This window comes from Paramisgurnus dabryanus, chromosome 14 (assembly GCF_030506205.2).
Source record: "Paramisgurnus dabryanus chromosome 14, PD_genome_1.1, whole genome shotgun sequence".
Taxonomy (NCBI): Eukaryota; Metazoa; Chordata; class Actinopteri; order Cypriniformes; family Cobitidae; genus Paramisgurnus; species Paramisgurnus dabryanus.
Genome location: NC_133350.1, coordinates 32004651 through 32026875, shown reverse-complemented (window position 1 = coordinate 32026875; position 22225 = coordinate 32004651). Strand labels below are relative to the sequence as shown.

The following is a 22225-nucleotide window of genomic DNA, read 5'->3' as shown; positions in this document are numbered from 1 at the left end:
AACTCCGCTTCTTGTGGGCAGGGCAAGTGCTATGCAGTTGTCTGTTTGCAAAATGATTAATGTTGATTGTGCATTTATCGAGAGAGTTACCAGTTTGTATTTGTAACCTTACTATAGGGGGAAAATAAACGGTGCGGGTTGATAAACGTCACGTGACTCAAAAGTGAAGTGTGTATTACAATTACCAGATTGCCCAATGTCCTCACTGACACTCTTCCAAGCGAGGTCCTTTTTATTCCTGTCTCCTCTATAGAAATAAGAACTTGTGTCGTATAGCTCCGGGTGACTGCTTATGGACAATATCAAGCAGGCTCCTGATTGGTTAACGCGGCGCAAAATTTCGCCAAAGTTCAAATTTTTCAACTTGGGTGTCAGCCGCAAATTCATGTGAACCACAAGATGCACAAAAAGCACCATTCGCGCTTACCGCGCACAACGCTCAATTCGCCTTTCGCGTGAGCTTCACACGCGAAAGAGGTGGAAACGCGTCTTCCACGTTCATTCGTGTGAACCACAAGATGCACAAAAAGCACCATTCGCGCTTACCGCGCACAACGCTCAATTCGCCTTTCGCGTGAGCTTCACACGCGAAAGAGGCGGAAACGCGTCTTCCACGCCGAGCGTCTTCACATTGACTTAACATTGAAATCACTCGCGCTTCACGTCTCTACCGCGGTTGGTGTAAACGCAGTATAAGGCTCTGCTCCTGGCCTTTAAAACCACCACTGGGTCAGTACCCCCTTACCTTCACTTACTTATAGAGCCTTATGTACAGTACCCTCTTGATCCCTGCGCTCTGCCACCGAGCGATGGCTTGTGGTGCCATCTCAAAAAGGGAAAAAAAACACTAGCGCGTACCTTCTCAGGAACTGTTCCACAACTGTGGAATGATCTGCCGGTCGTGACACGATCTGCCGACACTGTAGCTGTCTTTAAGACTCGGCTAAAAACCCATCTCTTCCGCCATTACCTCACCTCTTAATAACGGACTTACTATCTTTCTCTATTTACCTTTCTCTTTATCTCTTTCTCTATTTACCTTTCTCTTTATCTCTTTCTTTATTTACCTTTCTCTTTATCTCTACATTCCTTAAAAAAAATTACTAACAAACCCTTGGCTATGTATATTGTGTTGGACTTGATGAGACTATTTCCAGTGCACTTATGTATTGCTGTTCTTGTGTTGCTATAATTGCGTCTATTGTTTACCTCACTTGTAAGTCGCTTTGGACAAAAGCATCTGCTAAATGACTAAATGTAAATGTAAATGTAAATTTGAATTATTCCGACATAAAATACCAGTTAATAAATTAAACGACATATAAGCTGTTTTGTTTTTATTATTTTCCTGACAATGTATTATTCCAGTTAAATATGAATTAAAATCATATTATTCTTCACTCTTTCAGACCCCTCTATTTATTACATTGTATACAAAAAGGGGGTGGTTGTTATTATTATTATAAGGGTTTGTTCAGTTCAGTAGTGTTGTAGTAATTGTGTCAAAAACAGAAGTATAACAATAAATAAAAATCGATTCAGCATATCAGTTATGGGGGACATAAGCATCCAAATATTTGATATCGGTTTAAAAAATCTGTATTGGTCGATCTCTGTCTACTCGCCTTCCTGTATCTATTTTTTTTTCTTTCTCTTTTTAATAGATAGAGTCTGCTTTAGAAATGAGACAGCAGTGTAGTCGTGTATGCTATGCTACTGTCACCTCAAAAAGACCCCGGGACAACAGCAAGCTTCTTGTGTAACTCTTTATAGGAGCCCCTTAATTAACACCATTGATGAGCTGAACCAGCGACTGAACCCAATGAGGCTTTCAGCCCTGTCTGAATACAGGACCGTATGATGAAGAAAAACATGGCGAAACGTTAAAGGGTTACTGTCATAACAATTTTAACTACTATTTCTGTAAAAGGGAACAGCTGTGGGTGTACTTGAAGAAAAAAACGGGATTTTTTAACATAAACAATTTTATGTAAGTTTCTGTTACTTTATGTAATGATTCCCAGTTTTGGGGAGTAGTTAACTACAAGCAGTTAACAACATTTTCTGTAGCTTGACGATAATTCAGTTATTTTTAAAACGGTGTAGCTTTAACAGTAGAAAAATACTTTTTCCAGCAAGTAACGGTGTAGCGTGACCAGACGCTACATTACGTTGTGCCTCTGCAATGCCTTTTAGCAAAGAGCAGCGCTGCCTTCTTTTCTAGGATCACAAACTCAAATTGTTCATTACTGCCCTCTATTGTCTTTCACGCATCTTTGTGGAGATCGCCTGATACATACAGAACGTGCAGGCGTAAAGTCGACACACACTCATATTATAATGTCCGTGATGAAGTTTGTTCAATATATAAAAAAAACAAGAAAAACAAATGTCCGTGATGGAGCGGCTTGACGCCAGAATCTAAGGTTCTAGAGATTAATTGGCCATGGCTATATTTGTTTAAGTTCATGTCAAATGTTTATTTCTATTTAAGTGCAGTGATGAATGTTTACCATCATTCCAAAATCCAATCTGTCCTGCCACAGTTTTGTAACAAACCTATAAGAACACTAACATTGTGTTTTCGCCACTACTGTAGCGTCTGTTAATCAAACAGAAAAAGAAATCCAAATATAACTTATATTCATACTTAGTGGTTTATCGAATCACATGATTTAATTATATACCGTAGTTTGTTTATAATAATTATTCGTACTTATTATTATTATAAAAAGCTGAAATTTTCTTTTTTGCGTTTGGTTTAGTGAGATATGTGAGAAATTTTGTAGTTCACAAACTAAAACAATACAAAAATCATAATTGTATTACATTATATTGTTTAACAATTAAAATCCTTAACATTCTTCATTAACAATTATATTCAGTTATTTGTAATATAATGCCATTGTAAAAAAAATCTAAGTAGTCTTAATAGTTTTAATAGTAACTACTACTACTTGTAGGTAACTACTTTTTCAGATGGGCACCTTGGCGGTAGTTTAACTTTTACTGACAAGTAGCTTCCATCTAACTACAGTTTCATAGTTACAGATTTATAAAGCAAATAACGTAGTTTGGGTTCGTAATTAGAAATACCTCGTATGTCTATGCTATGTCATCATACAATAAAATACTGTACTGTATATCTAAGTAAACCCTTTGTGTAGTTGTGTTATGTGCAGACAGAGCTGTTTATGGTTCCCTTTCAGTCGGTCACTACGACGTCACGTCGTGACCGACGAATTGGGAACTCGCTTAGAGAGACCAATCTGCTTCGAATTCTACTAAAACGCCAATGAACTTGGCATTGAGATATTTGCATAATGCTGGCGCCGCCCCGCCAGGTGCGTATATAAGCAGCAGGTGCAAATAGGGAAATTAGCTTTTTATCGCTTCGAAAGCCGGCAGTATCTGCTACTGAGAAGCTGCTTTACTCTGTTGGGATTCGATTGCTGAAGTTGGTTGGACTGGCAGTACCACAGCGGACGCTTCGCTTATTCCACGGCTCTACATCTGTTTGTTTGTTTTGAGTTTAGTGTGTGCGTTGCCTTTCCCTGTGCGCATCATCAACTGAGCATCTGAGTGAATTTCCCTAAAAGAGTGATACGAGAGAGCTTTGTGACTTGTTAAAGGCAGCCACTCTCTCGTATATCCGGAGATCAGCGTCCTTTTCAGGATGGCTTTTCGTCCGTGCGATCTTGGGTGCGGCAAGTACATGGGTCCGAAGGACGGTCACGAGCGTTGTCTTTCGTGCTTGGGCATCGAGCACGATGAGGCAGCATTTGCTGGGGGTAAGTGTTCTCACTGCGAGAACATGTCACTTGTGGATTTGCGGAGACGGTTGTCTTTCCTTCGGGAAAAACGCAACCCTCGTCATGCGAGTGCTGAGCGCCGCCACGGGACGGCTGTGAAGCTCTCAAAAGACGACCTCCGCATCACTGCGCTGAGCCGGTCGGGGGATTCGTCCTCCTGCTCTCAGCCTCCTCATCCACAGCCGGTTGATGTGCCAATGTAGACTTCAGCGTCGTGTTCTACGATGTCTCTAGAATCTGTTGTGCCATCCTCCGAATCCACAGAAGCTGCAGCATCCGAGGGTGGGCCTCCTCCCCCTGACGTGGACCCCGCGTGCGTGCGGTCCCCGTGAGCGTGCGGTCGCGATGCAGCTGTGTCCGGCCACCGCTCCCTTCTGGAAGGACCGCCCAACCCTCCCCTCTCGTGCTTGCAGACAGTCGTCCGGTTTAACGGCCGCTGCCCACCAGGCATGTGGAGAGGCGGCTTCAGCCCTGCACGCAATGGCGTTGCTGCAGGTTCACCAAGCGAAGGCCTTGAGGGATCTGCACGATGGAGGACACGACTCGCCTGTCCTTTCGGAGCTCCGGGCTGCCACTGATCTGGCTCTTCGCGCTACGAAGGTGACAGCGCAGGCGATTGGTCGTGCCATGTCCACGATGGTGGTCCAGGAACGCCACTTATGGCTATGTCTGGCGGACATGTCAGATGCGGAGAAGAACAAGTTCTTAGACGCTCCAGTGTCCCAGGCTGGTCTATTCGGTGAATCGGTGGAGTCTTTCGCCCAGCAGTTCTCCGCCGCCCAGAAGCAGACGGAGGCGATCGCTCAGATCATGCCCCGGCGCAAGCGACCTGCATCTCACCCTCCAGTGCCGGCTGCCCCGTCTGCTCCTCGCCGAGGGCGCCCTCCGGCGGCTGCCTCCACCCGCCCCCCCCCCCCGCTAGAACATCTTCCAGGCCACGGAGGGGGAACAACAGACAGAAGTGCTTGTCATATCATCTGAAACCAAAGATTCAGCACAACCTTTCCATTCAGCTAGGTTTCTCGACCATCACGCCTTCCAGGATGGCCAAAAACCTGGGAGTGGTCCTTGATGATCAGCTTAGCTTCATGGAGCATGTTGCCAGCACCGCTCGCTCTTGTAGATTCATCCTCTACAATATTAGAAAAATTAGACCTTTCCTAGATGAGTATGCTACGCAGGTCCTGGTCCAAGCTCTTGTCCTGTCCAGGCTGGAATACTGCAATGTGCTACTGGCAGGGCTTCCTACAGATGATTCAGAACGCAGCGGCAAGAGTGGCTTCCTATACGCCTTCCTATTCCTTACACTGGCTTCCTATAGCAGCTCGCATCAAATTTAATGCTGAGTTTACACCAACCGCGTTTCGGGCATCAAAAATGTGTCTACCGCGCGTGGTTTGCCGCTTGAACAATTTGGATGCATTCGCGCGTGTAAAGCAAAGTAGACGCCCGGTAAAAGCAAGCCTTTGACGCGCGTCAGAGGCAAACTCCGCTTCTTGTGGGCAGGGCAAGTGCTATGCAGTTGTCTGTTTGCAAAATGATTAATGTTGATTGTGCATTTATCGAGAGAGTTACCAGTTTGTATTTGTAACCTTACTATAGGGGGAAAATAAACGGTGCGGGTTGATAAACGTCACGTGACTCAAAAGTGAAGTGTGTATTACAATTACCAGATTGCCCAATGTCCTCACTGACACTCTTCCAAGCGAGGTCCTTTTTATTCCTGTCTCCTCTATAGAAATAAGAACTTGTGTCGTATAGCTCCGGGTGACTGCTTATGGACAATATCAAGCAGGCTCCTGATTGGTTAACGCGGCGCAAAATTTCGCCAAAGTTCAAATTTTTCAACTTGGGTGTCAGCCGCAAATTCATGTGAACCACAAGATGCACAAAAAGCACCATTCGCGCTTACCGCGCACAACGCTCAATTCGCCTTTCGCGTGAGCTTCACACGCGAAAGAGGTGGAAACGCGTCTTCCACGTTCATTCGTGTGAACCACAAGATGCACAAAAAGCACCATTCGCGCTTACCGCGCACAACGCTCAATTCGCCTTTCGCGTGAGCTTCACACGCGAAAGAGGCGGAAACGCGTCTTCCACGCCGAGCGTCTTCACATTGACTTAACATTGAAATCACTCGCGCTTCACGTCTCTACCGCGGTTGGTGTAAACGCAGTATAAGGCTCTGCTCCTGGCCTTTAAAACCACCACTGGGTCAGTACCCCCTTACCTTCACTTACTTATAGAGCCTTATGTACAGTACCCTCTTGATCCCTGCGCTCTGCCACCGAGCGATGGCTTGTGGTGCCATCTCAAAAAGGGAAAAAAAACACTAGCGCGTACCTTCTCAGGAACTGTTCCACAACTGTGGAATGATCTGCCGGTCGTGACACGATCTGCCGACACTGTAGCTGTCTTTAAGACTCGGCTAAAAACCCATCTCTTCCGCCATTACCTCACCTCTTAATAACGGACTTACTATCTTTCTCTATTTACCTTTCTCTTTATCTCTTTCTCTATTTACCTTTCTCTTTATCTCTTTCTTTATTTACCTTTCTCTTTATCTCTACATTCCTTAAAAAAAATTACTAACAAACCCTTGGCTATGTATATTGTGTTGGACTTGATGAGACTATTTCCAGTGCACTTATGTATTGCTGTTCTTGTGTTGCTATAATTGCGTCTATTGTTTACCTCACTTGTAAGTCGCTTTGGACAAAAGCATCTGCTAAATGACTAAATGTAAATGTAAATGTAAATTTGAATTATTCCGACATAAAATACCAGTTAATAAATTAAACGACATATAAGCTGTTTTGTTTTTATTATTTTCCTGACAATGTATTATTCCAGTTAAATATGAATTAAAATCATATTATTCTTCACTCTTTCAGACCCCTCTATTTATTACATTGTATACAAAAAGGGGGTGGTTGTTATTATTATTATAAGGGTTTGTTCAGTTCAGTAGTGTTGTAGTAATTGTGTCAAAAACAGAAGTATAACAATAAATAAAAATCGATTCAGCATATCAGTTATGGGGGACATAAGCATCCAAATATTTGATATCGGTTTAAAAAATCTGTATTGGTCGATCTCTGTCTACTCGCCTTCCTGTATCTATTTTTTTTTCTTTCTCTTTTTAATAGATAGAGTCTGCTTTAGAAATGAGACAGCAGTGTAGTCGTGTATGCTATGCTACTGTCACCTCAAAAAGACCCCGGGACAACAGCAAGCTTCTTGTGTAACTCTTTATAGGAGCCCCTTAATTAACACCATTGATGAGCTGAACCAGCGACTGAACCCAATGAGGCTTTCAGCCCTGTCTGAATACAGGACCGTATGATGAAGAAAAACATGGCGAAACGTTAAAGGGTTACTGTCATAACAATTTTAACTACTATTTCTGTAAAAGGGAACAGCTGTGGGTGTACTTGAAGAAAAAAACGGGATTTTTTAACATAAACAATTTTATGTAAGTTTCTGTTACTTTATGTAATGATTCCCAGTTTTGGGGAGTAGTTAACTACAAGCAGTTAACAACATTTTCTGTAGCTTGACGATAATTCAGTTATTTTTAAAACGGTGTAGCTTTAACAGTAGAAAAATACTTTTTCCAGCAAGTAACGGTGTAGCGTGACCAGACGCTACATTACGTTGTGCCTCTGCAATGCCTTTTAGCAAAGAGCAGCGCTGCCTTCTTTTCTAGGATCACAAACTCAAATTGTTCATTACTGCCCTCTATTGTCTTTCACGCATCTTTGTGGAGATCGCCTGATACATACAGAACGTGCAGGCGTAAAGTCGACACACACTCATATTATAATGTCCGTGATGAAGTTTGTTCAATATATAAAAAAAACAAGAAAAACAAATGTCCGTGATGGAGCGGCTTGACGCCAGAATCTAAGGTTCTAGAGATTAATTGGCCATGGCTATATTTGTTTAAGTTCATGTCAAATGTTTATTTCTATTTAAGTGCAGTGATGAATGTTTACCATCATTCCAAAATCCAATCTGTCCTGCCACAGTTTTGTAACAAACCTATAAGAACACTAACATTGTGTTTTCGCCACTACTGTAGCGTCTGTTAATCAAACAGAAAAAGAAATCCAAATATAACTTATATTCATACTTAGTGGTTTATCGAATCACATGATTTAATTATATACCGTAGTTTGTTTATAATAATTATTCGTACTTATTATTATTATAAAAAGCTGAAATTTTCTTTTTTGCGTTTGGTTTAGTGAGATATGTGAGAAATTTTGTAGTTCACAAACTAAAACAATACAAAAATCATAATTGTATTACATTATATTGTTTAACAATTAAAATCCTTAACATTCTTCATTAACAATTATATTCAGTTATTTGTAATATAATGCCATTGTAAAAAAAATCTAAGTAGTCTTAATAGTTTTAATAGTAACTACTACTACTTGTAGGTAACTACTTTTTCAGATGGGCACCTTGGCGGTAGTTTAACTTTTACTGACAAGTAGCTTCCATCTAACTACAGTTTCATAGTTACAGATTTATAAAGCAAATAACGTAGTTTGGGTTCGTAATTAGAAATACCTCGTATGTCTATGCTATGTCATCATACAATAAAATACTGTACTGTATATCTAAGTAAACCCTTTGTGTAGTTGTGTTATGTGCAGACAGAGCTGTTTATGGTTCCCTTTCAGTCGGTCACTACGACGTCACGTCGTGACCGACGAATTGGGAACTCGCTTAGAGAGACCAATCTGCTTCGAATTCTACTAAAACTCCAATGAACTTGGCATTGAGATATTTGCATAATGCTGGCGCCGCCCCGCCAGGTGCGTATATAAGCAGCAGGTGCAAATAGGGAAATTAGCTTTTTATCGCTTCGAAAGCCGGCAGTATCTGCTACTGAGAAGCTGCTTTACTCTGTTGGGATTCGATTGCTGAAGTTGGTTGGACTGGCAGTACCACAGCGGACGCTTCGCTTATTCCACGGCTCTACATCTGTTTGTTTGTTTTGAGTTTAGTGTGTGCGTTGCCTTTCCCTGTGCGCATCATCAACTGAGCATCTGAGTGAATTTCCCTAAAAGAGTGATACGAGAGAGCTTTGTGACTTGTTAAAGGCAGCCACTCTCTCGTATATCCGGAGATCAGCGTCCTTTTCAGGATGGCTTTTCGTCCGTGCGATCTTGGGTGCGGCAAGTACATGGGTCCGAAGGACGGTCACGAGCGTTGTCTTTCGTGCTTGGGCATCGAGCACGATGAGGCAGCATTTGCTGGGGGTAAGTGTTCTCACTGCGAGAACATGTCACTTGTGGATTTGCGGAGACGGTTGTCTTTCCTTCGGGAAAAACGCAACCCTCGTCATGCGAGTGCTGAGCGCCGCCACGGGACGGCTGTGAAGCTCTCAAAAGACGACCTCCGCATCACTGCGCTGAGCCGGTCGGGGGATTCGTCCTCCTGCTCTCAGCCTCCTCATCCACAGCCGGTTGATGTGCCAATGTAGACTTCAGCGTCGTGTTCTACGATGTCTCTAGAATCTGTTGTGCCATCCTCCGAATCCACAGAAGCTGCAGCATCCGAGGGTGGGCCTCCTCCCCCTGACGTGGACCCCGCGTGCGTGCGGTCCCCGTGAGCGTGCGGTCGCGATGCAGCTGTGTCCGGCCACCGCTCCCTTCTGGAAGGACCGCCCAACCCTCCCCTCTCGTGCTTGCAGACAGTCGTCCGGTTTAACGGCCGCTGCCCACCAGGCATGTGGAGAGGCGGCTTCAGCCCTGCACGCAATGGCGTTGCTGCAGGTTCACCAAGCGAAGGCCTTGAGGGATCTGCACGATGGAGGACACGACTCGCCTGTCCTTTCGGAGCTCCGGGCTGCCACTGATCTGGCTCTTCGCGCTACGAAGGTGACAGCGCAGGCGATTGGTCGTGCCATGTCCACGATGGTGGTCCAGGAACGCCACTTATGGCTATGTCTGGCGGACATGTCAGATGCGGAGAAGAACAAGTTCTTAGACGCTCCAGTGTCCCAGGCTGGTCTATTCGGTGAATCGGTGGAGTCTTTCGCCCAGCAGTTCTCCGCCGCCCAGAAGCAGACGGAGGCGATCGCTCAGATCATGCCCCGGCGCAAGCGACCTGCATCTCACCCTCCAGTGCCGGCTGCCCCGTCTGCTCCTCGCCGAGGGCGCCCTCCGGCGGCTGCCTCCACCCGCCCCCCCCCCCCCGCTAGAACATCTTCCAGGCCACGGAGGGGGAACAGCCGTCGGCAGCCCGCCCCGCCCGCCCCGCCCGCCCCACTCGCTTCCCGTGGCAAACGGAAGTCGAAGCGGCCCTGAGACGGGCGACCTGGATTCGGATGGGATCACTCTGCGGGAGACGGTGATGGCACCGCTCCCTCCACCGGTAGAGGGCCGGGTGGAGAATCTTTGGTTTCGTTTTGTTTCTGTTCCGCTGGCTTCTCAGCCGGCACCCACAAAACCACAAAAAGAGTGCATTCCTATTCCTTCTCCAGGTCTGAGCTCTCCGCTGAGGAGATTGGACCACCAGTACCCTCATCGGAGTCTGCGCTCTCCGCTGAGGAGACCAGACGACCGTCACCCTCAGCGGGATCAGGTCAGTGTCACACACACACATACTGTAGATACTTATGCTGTCACAGCAGACGTACCGGCAGTACCACCTGTCTCGCTCCGCCACCCCACCGCGGGTACACCGGTAGTGCCGTTAATTCCCCTCGTACAGTCCCTGGGGGCTTGGCTTCAGCTTCCCAGCCCATTTCGTTGGGTTTTACGCACTGTCCGCCTCGGCTACGAAATACAATTCAACCGGCACACACCCAAATTCTTGGGCACTCGTTTCACCACGGTGAAAGCGTCCGATGCACATGTACTGCGTGCAGAGGTCGGAGTCCTGCTGGCGAAGGACGCGATCGAGCCGGTCCCTCCAACTGAGATGAGGTCGGGTTTCTCAGCCCGTATTTCATAGTACCCAAAAAAGGCGGTGGGCTACGACCGATCTTGGATTTGCGCGTTCTGAACAAATCTCTGCAGAGGAGGTCTTTCAGGATGATAACACCGAAGCAAATATTCAATTCAATTCGCCCCCAAGATTGGTTTGCGGCAATAGACCTGAAGGACGCGTACTTCCATGTGTCCATTCTCCCTCGTCACAGACCGTTTCTCCGGTTTGCATTCGAGGGCCGGGCATACCAGTACAAAGTTTTACCGTTCGAGCTGTCTCTCTCTCCCCGTGTGTTCACAAAAGTAGTGGAGGCGGCGTTAAAACCCCTCAGAGAGAGCGATGTTCGCATATTGGCTTACCTCGACGATTGGCTTATAATAGCGCATTCTCGGCGGACGCTTTGCGAGCACAGAGATTTAACGCTTCGGCATCTCGCCCGTTTGGGTCTTCGGGTCAACTGGGAAAAGAGCAAACTCTGCCCCACGCAGAGGATCTCTTTTCTCGGTATGGAACTGGCCTCGATCGATTTATCGGCGCGTTTGACAGAAGAGTGCGTCCAGTCAATTCTGACTTGCCTCGGTTCATTTCGAGGGAAGAATGCGGTCCCGCTGAAACAATTTCAGAAGCTCCTGGGGCATATGGCAGCAGCACCGCTCGGACTGCTCCATATGAGACCGCTTCAGCGTTGGCTTCACGATTGAGTCCCGAGGAGAGGATGCCGCGCCGGCATCCATCGTGTAGCTATTACACCTGCGTGTCGCCTAACATTCCCCCCGTGGTCGGACCCCGCGTTTCTCAGGGCCGGTGTGTCCATGAGACAGATCTCTCGGCATGCTGTTGTACACACAGATGCGTCCGACACGGTTGCACTGGGATATCAATTGCCGAGAGTTGTGGGCAGTATATCTGGGACTTGTACGCTTCGCTACGGAGCTGCGAGGGAAGGATGTACTAGTACGCACCGACAACACTGCGACCGTTGCGTATATCAACCGTCAAGGCGGTTTGCGCTCCCGTCACCTGTCGCATCTCGCTCGTCATCTCCTCCTTTGGAGTCAGAAGCATCTGAGGTCCCTTCGTGCCATTCACATTCCGGGCTCGCTCAATACAGCGGCAGACGCGCATTCTTGAGCTGCGCGCCCCGGCGAATGGCGACTCCACCCCCAGACGGTCCAGCTAATTTGGAAGAAGTTCGGTCGTGCGCAGATAGATCTGTTTGCGTCGCCGGACGATACCCACTGTCGCCTATTTTATTCACTAACTGAGGGCAGCCTCGGCGTGGACGCATTGGCACACAGCTGGCCTCGGGGGATGCGCAAATACGCATTCCCCCCAGTGAGCTTAATCGCACAGACCCTGTGCAAAGTCAGGCAGGACGAGGAGAGCCTTTTACTGATCGCCCCATACTGGACGAGCAGGAATTGGTTTCCAGAACTAATGCTCCTCGCGACAGCCCCTCCCTGGCGGATTCCCCTGAGGAAGGACCTTCTTTCTCAAGGAGGGGGCACATTATGGCACCCGCGCCCCGACCTGTGGGATCTCCATGTGTGGTCGTTGAGCGCGCGCAAGGTTTAGGTGATTTACCACAAGCGGTATCTAACACAATCGACGCTGCACGAGCTCCGTCCACGAGACGGGCTTACGCGTTTAAATGGAACCTTTTCGTCACCTGGTGCTCTTCGCAACGCGAGGACCCCAGAGAATGCCCTATTAACATCGTGCTTTTATATCTTCAACATAGGTTAGACGGTAGGCTGTCACCCTCCAACATTAAAGTTGATATCGCTGCTATTTCTGCTCATCACTCACTCATCAACGGCAGATCAGTTGGCCAGCATGATTTGGTTATTAGATTTTTAAGAGGCGCTCGTAGGCTAAACCCCTCGCGCCCTCCTTCTATTCCTCCCTGGGACCTGTCCATGGTGCTGAAAGCCCTTCAGGCCCCCCCGTTCGAGCCTTTGCAGTCTGCGATTTGAAACTTTTGTCAATGAAAGCTCTGACCCTGCTAGCATTGGCCTCAGTGAAGAGAGTAGGGGATTTACATGCATTCTCTGTTGACAATTCGTGCCTTCAGTTTGGTCCTGCTGCCTCGAGTGTAACGTTGAGGCCCAGACCAGGCTACGTGCCCAAAGTTCCCACCACTCCTTTCAGAGATCAGGTGGTGAGCTTGCAAGCGCTGCCCCCGGAGGAGGCAGACCCAACCATGTCTTTGTTGTGCCCCGTACGCGCACTGCGATTCTACGTGGACCGCACACAAAGCCTCAGGACCTCAGACCAGCTCTTTGTTTGTTATGGTGGCCAGCAGAAAGGGAAGGCTGTCATCAAGCAGAGGATGTCTCATTGGATAGTTGATACTATCGCCCTGGCTTATAATCTTCAGGGTATTCCTTGCCCCTTTAATTTGAGAGCGCACTCCACACGGAGTGTCGCCTCATCTTGGGCTCTCGCTCGTGGTTCCTCGCTAAGACATCTGCAGAGCTGCACCTAATACATTCATTAGATTCTACAGTGTTCGTATCGAGCCTGTATCCTCTCGTGTTCTTTCCTCACCAGGGGGAGCACGGAGAGCAGTCTCGCAGGTTGGCTTGCAGCCTCCAACTGATGCTTCATAACTGTGTCAGTATGGAAGGCCTTCAGAGCAAAAATGCGTAATGGTTTGAATTGTTCTTCCTCCACTGCCTTGGCAGCCTTTGTTGCGGAGCATTGGCTGTCAGCCTTTCACTAGCTGTATCCTCGCGAACCTACGTGTCTGGCTCGGGCTCCACATTGTGTCCCACCGGGTTCCTTTGTGAGTATTTTTCTGTGTGGTTAATCCTACCAGCCCAAGTTTCCCTTAGCAGAGCACTGCTTTGCTTACACAGCCACGGCTGTCTTTACTTTTATCGTCCACCATTAGCCCTTAAGAGGGGCGGTGGCTGCCGCAGCGTTCCTATCCCGCTCAGGTAGGGCGCTTCCCAGTCGCTGCCACTTCTGTGGGTTAAAGGAACATCTAGTGCCCGGCCTTTCTGCCCTATCCTATTTCTCCATTCCCTAAGGGGAGTTGGAGCGTTTTTCTGCAGACACTGGAAGAGGTCAGCCCCTAGTGGCGTTTTGGTAGGGATTCCCAATTCGTCGGTCACGACGTGACGTCGTCGTGACCGACTGAAAGGGAACGTCTCGGTTACGGATGTAACCCTCGTCCCGTCGCCACAGGTGCTGCCACCTGCTGTTACGGCCGGTCACACTTTCCGGCTTTCTCAGCGAAAAAGAAGCTAATTTCCCTATTTGCACCTGCTGCTTATATACGCACCTGGCGGGGCGGCGCCAGCATTATGCAAATATCTCAATGCCAAGTTCATTGGCGTTTTAGTAGTATTCGAAGCAGATTGGTCTCTATAAGCGAGTTCCCAATTCGTCGGTCACGACGTGACGTCTCCGTTCCCTCCTTCAGGGAACGAGGGTTACATCCGTAACCGAGACGTTTTAGGTTGACTTCACCCCCCCACACACACACACACATAACTTGAAGAGCAGAATAAACAATGACAAAATGTTGGCGTGTATCAATTCTAAAACAGAAATATCTAATGCATCTGTATCACAAAGATTATGACAGTTTAAACATGTTTATACCAGTCTATTTCAACTACACACATGTTAATTTAGTGTGAAATAGAGACAGACTGAAGAGCTTTTTTATGAAGTGAAGTCTCTCCTTAAGTTGCATTACTGGGCATTAACAAACAACAACAAAAGGTGACAATAATATGAGTATGCTATATCCAACATACTTCATACGCCTCTTTTTCAAAGCTTGCACAGCTACAATGCAAAATCGTGAAAAGCGCCACAGTAATAATACATTTTTAATTGAATTGTATACACATGCAGCTTGGTGATGGCACTTTAGAGAGGTCTTCTGATACAACCTATCACAAATGAAACTACCATAAAGAACAATACAATATCTCTCTAGAAAACACATACATCATTAAAGAGACGTTCGTATCTCTATATTAATCGATTCCTATCTCCAAATAAGTAATAAGCGTTTTCTTTATTACAGACTACTTAAAAAACTGATGTGAGAAAGTTGCATGTGTCTTGTTGCATTCTGAGCATTTGCTGTGATGGTTCATCCCCAGATTATCAATGCTTCTGGACGCATGGGTTTATTATGTGATGCCTGCATTTGGTTATGCCTCATTATAGATATTATAAGTCTTTACCCTAGACATGGCCATTTTATCTTTTTAGTATTTTATGTTCATGTTAAGTACGAAATGGCATATTTGAGTGAATTGTCAGTATTGACATAATGGGTAAATGCATGGCAACAGTTGCACAAGTGTGTGTGTTGCATGATAATACACATGGCAAATGAAAAACCATTCTTATGCACTCACCATCTATTGCCCTTGCGGGAAGAATCACCTCCAAACTGTGCAAGAACCCCAAAAAGAGCAATCCAACAAACAGCCTGTCAGCTGTAAGATGCAACATTATATTTCAAAATGAATAAAACTGAAAAAAAAGAATAAATGCCAAAGCAGGGTCCGATGATCCAGTGAAGCCGCAGTCTGATCACGGCTAATGCGCCTCTCCGAATGCGCACACTGGCGCAAAAGGCTTCTCCTGGCACACACGGTTTACGTATTCCTTAAATGCATGGCACAACCTAAGTCTGATATAAGTCTGATACAAGGCATCACTATGGAGACAGTGCGCCCGTGTCTTTGTTGAAGATGACAGCCAGCGTTCAGCTCTGTTCCAATGATACCTATGAATATCAGCCGGACTCTCTCTGTTTCTGCTGGTAACAGATCGTGTAAAATGTGTGGTCCAATCCTGAACTACTGATGTTCGATTCGTGAACCGAATCTTTTGAATCGGTTCTTTAACAAACCTCGTCAACGGTTCATTATCACAATCGACGTTATAACCATAAAAGTAGTAGGCATATAATATATGAATATTAATATGCCTAGTAATAACAATGTTTTTTTTAGTATACTATTTCCAAAATTATTCACAACTCATTACATAAGCTATTTTTGTAAAATAAAATAAAAAATCAACCAGCAACATCCTTTTACTCGAGAGCAACTTGCCTAAAGAGACGTTTCTAAAGCATATGAAATGTCACATAGGACAGTTTTTTAGAAACGTGGTTACGAAAAATATACATATTTTAAAACAGTTAACCAGTTTTGAGCGAATCGTTCGAAAGAACTGACTCGCATGAACGACTCGTCTCGCGGACTGCTGTGTGACGTCGGAGGAAGCGCTCCGCCCACCCACCATTTGATGGAACAGCGCGGAACGTCGCCATTGGCTTGTGTGGCTTTGGTTAAGAATGTGATCCAATCAGGACAAGGTGTATTAATTTAACAAACAGTGAACACAACTGCTGTGTCCAAAACCGGCCGCTCACTTGTTCATTTCTTCATTATTGTATGTCAATATTATTTGAGTCCACTATAAAGGGGAAAAGCGCACAATTTCAGACACTGACGTAAATACACAAGAAAATACACTTTTATTGTTGACATTATAGCCTTGCACCTTCCGTTGCCATTTTTAAATAGGCTGAAAATATCTTTGCACCTTAACATATCGTCACCTTCCTAAAATAATTCTTTTTTTTTCAGGTTTCTCAGAAAACACAAATAAATGGAACTAACTTCAGAGGTTGAGTAGATTTGTGTTTTCTTGATGCAGCTGCCATTTAGAAAAGCTTGTAAAATTGCTTAAGTCTCAGTGATTTAGGCAAAATAAAATCGCCTAAGCCATTGCTCTTGACTTAGGCCATTATACTACATGGGTGGAATAGCACGATCTGTTCAAATGAGAATGTGGGCGATTTTACCAGACATGGCCAGGATCATGAGGAGATGACTTTTTGTCAAATCATTTTATTTCATTGTTGTGTTATTTGTCTTGTTTGCTTTGGTTTTTGTTTTCTTTTTCCGTTTTAGTTTATTTTACATTGTTAAGCACTTTGGAAAGCTTTGGTATGTTAAATGCTATATAAATAAAATTTACTTAATTCAATTATGCTCAACTTATCTGTGTGGTTTTATGGATTGTTATGCAAAATGGTAAAGTTAACTTTTTACTGTTTGTCCAATTTTTATCGTATAATTGTTTATAAAGTGGAAAACAACTGTCAGTAAAAACAAACACTGAATATTAGAAAAAAACTGCCTTGCTTTTTGTTCTTTGCTTTTCTGTGTTTCTGTGAAACTGGTGATGATGAACAATTTTGAGAAGCTGTATTAAAAAATGAAGAGTTTGGTTCCAAAACGAGATAACTCCTTTTTTTGCAATTTGTCAAAACATGTTATCATATTTTTATTGTGTTTTATTGTGATATAGCTGTATTTTTTTAAGTTATGAAGGCTTAAATCAAAAACGGAGCTAATGCTTTTTGGAACCAAATTTATATATTTATGTCAAATTCCCACACAAATTCTCACACTTATAAATTTTCTATGCCACATACAAGTCAGATCCTAACATATACAGACCTAAATGACATTCAGAAACAGGTTTGCTTTTATAGATGAATATCCAACGAGGAAAAAGTTATAGAAAGAGTTACTGAAGATGTCATAGGAACATTAAGCTGAACATTGTCCAAAGCTCTTAAAATTAAAACACTTTGCCATTATTTACTCATCCTTATATTGTTCCCAAACATCCCACATTTTATTTTCATACAATTTGAAGGGGTCATGTATGATTTATATCAGTCATGTTTATAACCAGTACAGGTTGATGTTAGTTCATGAAAAATGGGATATGCTGACAGAGGCGTCATGCCCATTCAAACTGAGGGGGCACCTGCCCCCTTGGTTTTTTTGAGCCAATGGATTTTGCATCCAACCTCTAAATCAAATAAGCGTCCATTAATCTGTTATTTGACTTTTAATCTGTTAATATGCACAATAATATACATTCTGTGCTGCATCCTTGTCACTTTTCGGAGATTTTCGCCGTTTTGATCGTGTTTTGATCATGTTACATTACTTTTATTCTGGCGGCAGCTGGCGCTGCAGTCAGAGCGCAGCCGCAGACGTCATCAGTGTCTGGGCGCGCTCACGAGCTCTCTGCTGTTGCTGGCTTGCTGCTGCATTTGGCTATCTGAGGAATTAAAACGTGTTAGAAACGCTCACAACATTTCCAAACCCCAGTACGGTAATGTGCAGTTAACCTTCTCTGTGTAGAAAATGTATGGTTTTAAATGTGACCGTCTCAACGTTATATTAGTAGAGATTCATCTTCTTGGCACAACGCCAAAGTTCGCCAAAGTTCACGCGGGCGCGGAATCTCACATGCTCACATGAGGTAAAATTTAATGCAAAAATCCGTTCCTCTAATAATTGTATCTAAACATATTTTTTTAAATCATTATTGAACATTAAAATCAATCACGTGGCTATAGCTGATGTCATTTTCGTTGTTTATATACTTTATGGATTTAAAATTACATAAATTTTACATGATAATGTAGTTGTTGTGCAAAATGCATTAATGACACAATTAAACAAGCCATTAAGACTTAAATAAAACATGCCGTTTCAGATGTGAATATGATGCAAATGTGTCATTATTCCGATTGAATAGTATTTGATATGAAAGTTAGTCATCACTTTTATTTTGGAGGTTTTTGCATGAAAGCAGGGGTTTTCAGATTGTTAGAAATGTAAGTGCCATGGAAAAGACTGAAAGCTCTATCATATTTCGTTTGATGTCTGTGTATACACAAATTTCTGGGAGCTGTTGACACTGTGCCCCCTTAAAAAAAATTGGTGCATGACGCCCCTGGATATGCATATTATGTTATGATGTAAATGGAAAGTAAATAATGCAATGAATATAATTAATAACACAAGTACAGTCTGTCATATAAGTTGTTTTCATGCAGAAAACTTTGAATATACTCAAAAGACATAAATAACTTTTATACCTTTATGTCTGTATTGGAGCTTGTAAGTTTTGGTTGCCATTACATTACAAAAACAGCAGAGACAATTATGTAAAAAAAAATTTAATTTTACTGAGAATAAATCAAAAGTTAAAAAGGCTCAAACTATATGAAAGGGTAAATTCCATCAATATAGTAATACTGGTCCAGATTTATAAAACAGCATCACAAGGGTCTCTAAATGAAGTTCAGGAAATCAACCAATCGGTGCAAGAGGAAGTTTGATAAAGCTATCTCTCACAGCGTCCCTCCTCCACCCCATCACCTCACTCTTGGTTGTTTTTTCCCAGTTAAAAGGGGGGAGTACTCTGCGTTCAGGCCAAATTCAGAGCTCATAGCCCTCCCCAGCATGCCAAATACGCATAAATTAATTTACAAATTACTTTATTTTGATTTCATGTACATGTAAACTCGTGAACCAGCCTTACTTGGGGCTATAAGCCCCTTAAAAATGAAATCCTAGAACCGCCCCTGCCAAAATAAACATTTCAGGTCAAAAGTACCAAATAATTTACCCACATATACAGTGCTTAACAAATTTATTAGGGCACCTGTGTACTTTACCATCAAGCAGCATTATGAAGTGCTTTAATGTAAACACTTTCCATTTTAAAGAGTTCTCCCCATTTCATCATTTTAACAGGAGTGAGCACATTCAACTACTCTCAGAGCCATTCAAAAATGTTTTTTTCTTTTAAAGGCAGTAGATGATTTGATCCAGAAACATTTTAGTTATGCTGGTTAAAAGTTTCCTCACATTCTGATAGCAATCACTATGTTATCTAACTGTATTTTTATAAATATATGTCATCTGTAAAAGGCATACAATCAAAAATTGTTTCACCAATCCAGACCGATGCAAACTTTCCAGCTGAACTTACAACAAAAGCCACAAAATGAAAGACATTTTTTGAAACAGCAACAAACGTATGCATTAGCAAAAAGCAAAAGCACGAATAAACATTGTTACTGCTTTTCCACGATGGAGACAGCTAAAAGGGTCTGAAAGAGTTGCAGCGTTTCTTTAGGACAGGTAGGTACTGTACATGATATTCAATTTTGATGGATTTAGATAGATCTGTTGTATAGGACTTGATGTTGATATCCCTTAATGCAGTGGTTCTTAACATTATTCCTTGAGGCCCACTGCTCTGCACATCTCAGCACAACTTGACCATACACGCCAACCCGTTTGACTAAGGCCAGAAGCCCCGCTGTCGTCGTTATTGCAGGTTCAGTGGCAAATGGTGGCAAACTACCCCAATTACCCAACAACACCGGTCTATTAGGACATGATGTTGATATCCCTTAATACTTACCTGAGGCATCGTTGAGACTCCATGGGATGGTCAACTGAGTGATGGCACCCTTTGGGTTGTCAAAATGCATTATGATGCTTATGTAGTTTATGTACCATCACAAATTAGCATAACACTATTTATGTTTTTAAAATTACAAGCAAACTACTAGGTCTACACAACCAAAAACGATTACACTTTATTTTGATAGTCCACTTTAGACATTCTACTAACTATAAACAACTTTGCAACTACATGTCAACTAACTTTCAATAATTTGCAACTATATGTCAACTAACTGTCATTAGAGTATTAGTAGACTGTAAGGGTTGGGGTTAGGGAAGAGGTTTGGGTTAGTGGAATAAGTTGACATGCACCTGCAAAGATACTTATAGTCAGTTGAAAGTCTGTTGAGATATCATCACAATAAAGTGTTAGTAGATATTAAGCAGACAGTCTACCAATTCTCTAAAGATTGGTAGTTGATAAGTAGTTGCAAAGTTACTTATAATTAGTAAAATGTCTAAAGTGGACTATCGAAATAAAGTGTTACCCCAAAAACTTGCTGTATCTAATTTTTTTTCCTTCAAACTGATCATAACTGTCTTAAGTCAGTTACATAAAAATGTAGACTGATATAATTTCAGTCTGAAAAGTAAGACTGATATAGCCTTAACTAATTACTAGTTGGTCAGACTAGTTCTTAAGACATAGGATTTGTTTATGCGACTGGTCCCTGAATATGAGAATTAATAAGTGCTTTACTACTTTTCTGCCTTTCTTTAAAAATAGTGATTTTGGAAATTCATGGATAAGAAGAATAATTATAGTGGACATTCTGCATAATTTGGTTTAGTTTACACTGCTTACAGTAAGTGTTTTTCCACTTGAACACATTACATGTTGAAATAACAAATGCCTGACACAGAGGCACAAGTTATTCGGGTGCATTTGAAGGCAGCATTATACCTGTAACGGTTGGCAGGCAAGGGAACTGATCAACATGCAGTTTAGTTTATTACATTAATTCACAGATTTAAAGATGCACAAAGAAATCAGAACCAAAACACAAAGAACAAAACAGAGAATCAGGTAATCCAGGTTGTAATGATGAACATAATCTCATATCACACATTTAATTCAAAATTTGATCAACTGTATGTCTACACATCAGTCTCCAGGCTCACGGAATCCCAGACAGCAATAATAATTCGTAAAAAAATCCACGTCCACGATTCCATGTCTGGTCTTCACAGATTTTGCTAAGAAGATTTTGCAATATAATACTTACACTCAATATGAATGTTTATAAGCATGATTTTTTGTTATTTCCCCGAAAGTGCTGCATATATATTTTCATAAATGGTAAGCACGCAGCTGATTGTAACCACTGAATTCCATCGTATTTGTTTTTTTACAATGAAAGTCAATGGTTAAAATCAGGTGTGTGCCTCAAAATATCTTCTTTTGTGTTCATCAGAAAAAAAAAATTCTTACAGGTTAACAACAATGTGAGGATGTGAAACTGATGACAGAATTTACATTTTTGGGTGAACTATCACTTTAAGCTCATGGGGACTGTTGGCTGGTCTACACAATGGCCCTGTCCCAAATGGCACACTCAGACTGGTGGACTTCCTCACTTTGATGACATTATGTAGTGCAGACCTTAGTGACCCTTGATGCCAGTGCATGAGGGTGCAGTCGTATTTTGGGAAAGACTTGAGCGTCACGCCAGATATAGGAAGAGAAGTTGCCAATCAGTGTGAACTCTCCCATTCGTCGTCTGATTGCTCTTACACAAGGACTTCTGGGTTTGTAAAGTGCATGAAGCCTGCAACAGTGCGGGCTTCACTGAAGAACGCATTAAGGGTGCAAAGGGACACTTATGAGCAAACTTTGGAGCAAAAATCACAGATGGGGCACCCTATGGACTCGTAGACTAAGGGAGCATGCCCAATTTAAAGAGCAACTATTGTCCAATTCACGTTTTTACATTTCCTTTTGTGTGTGTGTATTAGTACATGTTAACAATATGCAAAAGGTACAAACCCCAAGTTAACTATGATGCGAGTTATCGTTTTTCAATGTAAATCTCTTTTCTTGGACTACAACAAACACACAGATTGTAGGCAACAGTTTACTTAATGGGGATTGGTGATGTAGAGAAGACCTCCTCCTGCTTCAGACTCACA

The 22225-nt window shown here is 43.3% G+C and overlaps 1 protein-coding gene across 1 annotated transcript in view; it reads right to left on the bottom strand.

The window, feature by feature from the left end:
• lrp1aa (low density lipoprotein receptor-related protein 1Aa) overlaps nucleotides 1-15549 on the bottom strand; it is a 263102-nt gene extending 247553 nt beyond the window's left edge. Inside the window, exon 1 of the mRNA XM_065265952.2 lies at nucleotides 15149-15549. Coding sequence (XP_065122024.1) covers nucleotides 15149-15245 — 97 coding nt within the window. The 5' untranslated portion in view covers nucleotides 15246-15549. The remainder of the gene's footprint in view (nucleotides 1-15148) is intronic.
• Nucleotides 15550-22225: the final 6676 nt, after the last annotated feature.